This window comes from Chenopodium album, chromosome 4 (genome assembly GCF_948465745.1).
Source record: "Chenopodium album chromosome 4, dcCheAlbu1.1, whole genome shotgun sequence".
Lineage (NCBI taxonomy): Eukaryota > Viridiplantae > Streptophyta > Magnoliopsida > Caryophyllales > Amaranthaceae > Chenopodium > Chenopodium album.
In genome coordinates, this window is record NC_137837.1 from 10932544 (window position 1) to 10939079 (window position 6536).

Here is a 6536-nt window from a genome sequence, read left to right on the forward strand (position 1 = left end):
TGCATAATAATCCGGATTTTATGGGACCATAAAGCAACTAATTATCTCACTAATGCTTGGTTGTTAGCCTATTATTACTAGGCTACTAAACAAGTTATAATGTTGCTTTCATGATAAATTTTCTACTCATTACTTGGACTTGGAAATTTTTGTTAGGATTGTCTAATCGGGTGATTTGGTGGGTATTGTTTCACATCGGATTCAATCATGGCCGTGATAGACATATGTTTATTCGATAATGGGACGAGTTTGAGGATATAAAAACACGAATCTCTTGTGAAGAGTATGAATGTACTCCCTCCATTCCTTAATGTTTGCCCCATATACAGAAAATGGTTATCCTAAAAGATTAATCATTTGCTATTTTTTTTTTTTTTAATTTTTTTATTATCATGAGGACTATATTTTTGCTCTCATAATATACTTTTGACCACGTCGCTTTTGTCTCTTATCAACTCTATTCATCAAAGTCTATAAAGTAAAAGTGCATAAGAGCTATCATTTAGAAACGAAGGGAGTATGATTGTGAGATGATACTCGATTTTATACCAACCTGCCCAGGGCTTTTTGTGTTGTATCACAGAGAATTAGAGAATTAAAGTTGTGTGCTCGGATTATTTCAAACATCTTCTCTGAACTGTTTGCATATTACAGTAATATTTTCCTCTTCTTTTTACTTACCAAGTAGACAGAGATTCCCTTTAAAAAAATAATAATAATAATAAAAAAAAAAATATATTGCACAAAGATTGCTAAACATCAAAATATGTAACAGTCGAACACAAACAATACAATTGCTATGTAGAGCATGTAACAGTCGAACACAAACACTACACTGCATCTTACTTTCCAGGCTCCTGTAAGATTAATATACATTATGATTCTAAACATCAAAACAGCAGATCCATGGATATTATACGTAGTATAAAGCTACAACTTTCATATCAGTTCTAACTGGCTACACTTTGGTACATCATCTGCAGCAACTCTATGAAATAAAGCCACTAATTTCCAACCTAACTTAGCCATCGTCTTGTACACAAACTAGAGCTAGAGGATAGAAAAATAATGCACAGCACTGACTTTAGACAGCGCCTTTTTATACAGGTTTTCCTACATATGAAGCAAAATAAATGCAGCATCATTGATGCTTATTATATGCTAAAGGAAGCTTCACACAGTGATAATATCGAACAGTTCGTCAGGGGAAAGAGTTGCAAGCACAGCTTCATAGCTAATGTCGCCGTAAGCAGTAGAAACATATCTGACAGTTGAGACTAGTCCCTGCAGTGGTAATATGTATAAATAAGGGAGTGTTTGGTAAAGAGCTGATTGAGGTAAATAGAGTAGATTTAAAATGTCAATCTACTATTTGAAAGTCCTCGGTAAAGTGTAAATTGGAATATGAGATTAAGGTGAATCTACTCGTTTGAAACATGCTAATAAGAGGAGCATATGTAGTTAGAGTTAAACTACCCCTAATTGGACCTAAAAGGTGTCAATGTATATGAGCTACTATTAATTTCAAATCAGGACTCAGCAAATAGGATAAGTATAGGATGAAAAAGGCTAGCTCAATTCTAGTGTATTGTTCTATCCATTTAAAACAAGAAATAAAGCGGCAAAAGGTTGTGTTGATCAAAATGCTCATCAAGTATGTCATAGACTTGTAAACTAGTACAGAATACTCAATTCAAAAATATAATAACTTTATCTTTCAACACAACATTCATATATCACAATACTAGCAATCTATAACAGACTTAGCAAGTCACAAGACTCACAACACACCAAGTTGCTTTGGCTACGGATGATCCAGTTAGAACAAGCATCAGTAAGCTCATGTAAGAATGTTCTGCCGACTTTTTACAGTGGTTTGCCGCTACCCAAATAGACCCTTCCCCAAAACTTGCATACAATACACAATCTAACAACATGGATTCCCCAAATGAATGCCTAAGGCCAAGCTCCTTTTTTTTTTTCTTCACATTCTGAAACATCCAGTAATACACAGTAATTGTTATATCCTAGAAAAATAAAGCAAAGCAACATGTAGATGAATAATTAATTAAGCAGATTACCTCCAGTCTACAAACTCACCACATAAGGACCCGAGGATAGCTCCCAATTTGTAAGTTTATTACTAGTTCATATTGCTTAAACATGGCTACCACTTGAGAATTATGTGTTCAATCCAAAGGTCTTCTGAAACCAGGAGTGAATATCTGCCCAACTGCTTCAAGTGCAGAAACATTCCATCTCTCCACATGTCTGACAATCTGTTCAGTTAAAAGAAATATTAAAGGTATACGGATACGTTGCTCCTGAGATGACATAGAAAAGTAAAAAACATCTATATACTCACTTTATATTCGTCATTTAAATCATAGGTTGTACTTCCTTCAATGGCAATCAGAGGCCTCCATGGAAGCTTTAAGTAGGTCCTTCAGAAAAACAAAGTAAAAGTTTTACGATAAAATTTTGTAACTATTATAAAAGCATGTAACATAATAACTTCCATAAGAATATTAAGGAAACATAAACCCAATCGAAAATATGAAGTAGTCAAAACACAAAAACATAAAATACATGAATAACTATATGCTTCTGCAGAATAGATGCTAAAATCGTCATTAGATTATATTTATTCATCTATATTATAAGATACATCAGATATACAAAAGCTTTAGACAAAAGAACAATCAGTTGACAGGCTACCTAGCGATTTTCATGGTTGATCAAGAAAAACAGAATACATTGATTATAATTCACATGTACATAACTATTGCCAATCCACGAAAAATGAACAGCATATCTTTCAACAAAGTGGCTAACAGAGAGTAGTGTTCAATTAAACCTAATTGATGTAACGACTGTCAGCTTCTATAAACTAAACAAGAAGTAAACAACCTAATTAATAAGATATCTTCTAAGTTGAACTAGTAGGTGAGCCTGTCCAGACTGAGAGATGAGAAAATGGGACTATCAACATGGATTACAAGTTAGTTTACAACTTTACATGTATGATTTAGCACTCCATTAAAATCAATATTCAGATACTGCACTTACTCTTGGAAGATCTACCACAGCCTAAGTAAATTCCATATATTGCCAAGCAACAGTCCATTAATATATTTATGTTTGGAAACCACTTATAGGACCATAAATGCATAGACCGAAGAATGAACTAAGAGTAAAATTACATAATGAACATACCGACAATTCTGATATCATTTACAGGACAAGCAAATACTGTTATGAGAAGAGAATGAAACTTGCTGGCAAAAGAATAGGTCCCCAAGGAAATGTAGCATCTTGCATTGTTAAATTGGTGGCACTTAAGACATAGAAGAGTAATAAAAGCAGCATGACAAGAAAGTGATCACTAACACTAAGTCACAGTAACTAAATCATAAGCTTAAAAAAATGAACTAAGCACCTTAAGCTCCAATTTGCCAATACAAAATCTCTATCAGCATCAACGCCCTGTGTATCAGGAGCAACCAGAATCATTATCAACTCAGCAATGGAGAATAGGATTCTACTTGCAACATACATGTCACTGTGTCAGTCAAAAAGCAGATGAATGAAACTCCAATAAAAGGAAAGGCATCAGGTCAATGCAATGATTATTCAATGTTGTAATATCACAAGGCAATTAGTTCAGGTCATATTGGGTACCATTGAAACCCCAAGTTGGTGTAACTAATTTCCCAACAGGGGATATGAATCACATAAGAGGTGTTAGTAGTAATTACATTGAGGAAAGGACATGAAAAAGGGAAAAATTACACAATCGGATACCAAGGAGCAGAATCCTTTTAACGCCCTTCCCTATCCTAAAGCCCAAAACCCATAGCCCCTATGTGGAGATTGAAATCAGCTACTGGTTCACTTTGCACATCATTAGAACAAGGCCTTCACGAATTATAGTTCATGATTGAAGATGGTTCAGATATTCCATCACAGGAACAAAATCACATGTGGTTTGACATAAAACAAGTAGACTTATTGCTTTATATGTTTTAAGTTTATGATTATACATGAAATATATAATCCCTTGAAGAAAACCAGCTGTATGAGATTCATTGTTGAGGTGAGAGTAGCCTGACAAAGAAAACCAGTCAAGAGAATGAGCATTGGAAATAAAACCCAGCACCCTGTTAATTGGAATTTGACATGAGGCACAAAGGCTTCAATGGAATGTAAATAGAAAAAAGTCTGTCTACATTTGTAAAGACAGAGTGCCAGATTGGGGAAGTTTATTTTTCAAGTAAAGACCAGTTTGTTCAAGAAAAGGTGCAACTGAAAAAAGAGAAGACTGTCAATGCCATAAAATTTACAACTTTAAAGAACCAAAAAGAAAGTAAATACCTTCTCAATACTTTTGAGCACAATAGAGGGTTGCTCAAAAAAAGGTACAAGCAATTGCAAGTTCCGTGAATACAACTCTCTACCTGCTTAACCGAAAACAAATAACCAGTTTATTCTAGTGACTTGGGGGCTCAATAGGCTCACATTAAAACATACTTTAAGCCCGGAAAAAAGGGGAAGAAAAGCCAATGTGTAAACAATCAACACCAGCTTTACAATGCAAGCAATATACAACTGATAAGGTAATGTAAGTCCATTCATCTATTCCAAAAATTTCATTTCCAAGTCTAGGTAACACAGCTGATCAAGGGTCTAAGAGATACAGGATACATCTAAACCCCATAACCTGTCCAACCCCCAAGATAGAAACCTGCTCGAGGCATTTGGAATGAATTGAATTGAAGCCCTTTCATCAAAACCTCCAGCTACACATTTATTTTGTACAAGACAGAAAAAAATTATAAATAACTCAGAACAAAAGTCAAACAAAACCGCAAGAAAAATACCAAGCATTTAGCCATCTGTTAGCAAAGGAAGTAAAGACGCAAAGTCCATTATTTACCACTAAATTTAATAGTTGGATCCTCAAAAAGACAATCCTCGGTATAAATTGAAGAGGTAAAAATCCCTGCATCCACCAAACAATGTTATCAGCTCTCAAATGGTCATTTGTGCTTGTCAGTGGGAGTCCTAAGAATTCAAATCAGATTATCAATCAACAGTCCTAAAGCAACACCAATCAGTTGCCGGCAGCCAGGCATACAAAAGGATGATAAGAATCGGTACAAGAGTCATCAATATGAACAGATATACCAAGTATCACTCATAAACATATGGATGATCACACATACAAAGATTATAGGAGTTTCCACGACAAGTCGATAACCACAGGCCTCATCCCGAGCATGGACGATATCAAGACACATACAATCTGCTCAACAATTATAGCACAATAATTTCTTCCTAGTATGGTTTCAAGAGTCAAATAACATCATCCAAAACTACTAGCAAAACTTCTGTATCCCACATCATGTTTACATTGAGTCATTGAAATAGTTAATATTATGTATTCACGGAATCAAAGGTTTCACTGAATCAAAGTCACAGAGAAAGTACTATAAATGCACAAAGCAAGGGAAAATTCACCTGTAACAAAATATGCATTATCATAATCTGATTTGAGAATACCCAAAACATCATCCACCCCAGAAATTAATAAATCCTCTTCCTCTTCAACAACCACCACATCCGTTCTACAAACAAAAAATCCTCAATTAACTTATAATTAGAGAAATTAAAAATTGACACCATCAGTCTCAACTATAGTCGGTCCACTTTTAAAAGGTCCTGACTTTAGAACAACCCAGGGATCTAAACACACTAAATTGTAACAATTATTGGGATGGGTGGTGACAATTTTTCAACAAACAAAAAAAAAAAAAAAAAATCAAAACCCTTAAATCCTTAATTCTTAAAGTAAATGAAAAAAAAAAAAAAAAAAAAAAGGGAATAATTTGGGCAACCTGTTATTATTGAAGGAAGAGAAAAGCCTGAGAAATTCAGTGACTCCATTAACGGCAAATTTAAGAAGCTGGGGTGTTTGTTTCTTTGAATTGCGGTCAGTTGATGGGTTTGAATTGCAGAAAATTCTGGTATTGGTGATCTGCAAAAAGGGAAAATTAAAGAGCAGAAAGTTGATTATTGAAAAAGGGAAAGATTAGAAATTTTAATTTGATAACAAAGGGTTTGAATTAGGATGAAATGAAATTACTTTGGACAGTTTGAAGGAGTAGGGTGTTGGAGACCTTGGAGTAACGCCGGTGGAGCAACAAATTCCCGCCATGTTATTCTATTGATTGGGTTAAATGGCTTCTCAAATCCCAACTTTCTATTATTAGTTTTGGCTAGATTTGGCCATTTGGGTCCAATTACTTCTGGCTACAACTAGATATCGATTTGTTTAGACACAATAATTCAAATTTAAAAATAAATTTGATCCGACCAGGATATTCGCATTAACACCCTCTAGGTTTCAGTTACACTCTCCACAAGATGAGGTTGTTTTTTGGGGCACGGAAGTATAACTTTGACTAATTAAAGTTATGCGTTACTTGAATATCTTAGAGTTATTCTCATACCTACCGTTACTTGAATATCTTAGA

The 6536-nt window shown here is 34.5% G+C and overlaps 1 protein-coding gene across 4 annotated transcripts; it reads right to left on the minus strand.

Annotated features, from left to right (window-relative positions):
* Nucleotides 1–502: 502 nt before the first annotated feature.
* Nucleotides 503–6269, minus strand: LOC145626663 (uncharacterized). Of its 4 annotated transcripts, none has more exons than XM_081679130.1 (9): nt 6146–6269; nt 5898–6037; nt 5521–5627; nt 4937–5002; nt 4375–4457; nt 3440–3486; nt 2366–2444; nt 2082–2279; nt 515–1284 (listed from the first exon to the last, which is right to left on the minus strand). In XM_081679130.1, the coding sequence occupies exons 1-8, from the start codon at nt 6215–6217 to the stop codon at nt 2190–2192; spliced, it is 684 nt and encodes a 227-aa protein (XP_081535256.1). In that variant the 5' UTR covers nt 6218–6269; the 3' UTR covers nt 515–1284; nt 2082–2189. The 4 variants fall into 4 exon arrangements, with proteins under 4 accessions (XP_081535257.1, XP_081535256.1, XP_081535255.1 ...); XM_081679129.1 differs by having other exon boundaries at nt 520–1284; nt 2101–2279; XM_081679131.1 differs by lacking the exon at nt 4375–4457 and having other exon boundaries at nt 503–1284; nt 2101–2279; nt 4937–5064.
* Between the last annotated feature and the right edge of the window lie 267 nt (nt 6270–6536).

Bases quoted from the DNA above. Each gene is read 5' to 3' on its own strand.
- LOC145626663 (XM_081679130.1), bottom strand. From the start codon at position 6,217: ATGGCGGGAATTTGTTGCTCCACCGGCGTTACTCCAAGGTCTCCAACA. The intron at 5,628-5,897 runs GTTGCCCAAATT...TTTTGTTTGTAG, and splicing joins TCTTCCTTCAATAATAACAG to AACGGATGTGGTGGTTGTTG. The intron at 5,003-5,520 runs GTGAATTTTCCC...TGGTGGATGCAG, and splicing joins TAATGCATATTTTGTTACAG to GGATTTTTACCTCTTCAATT.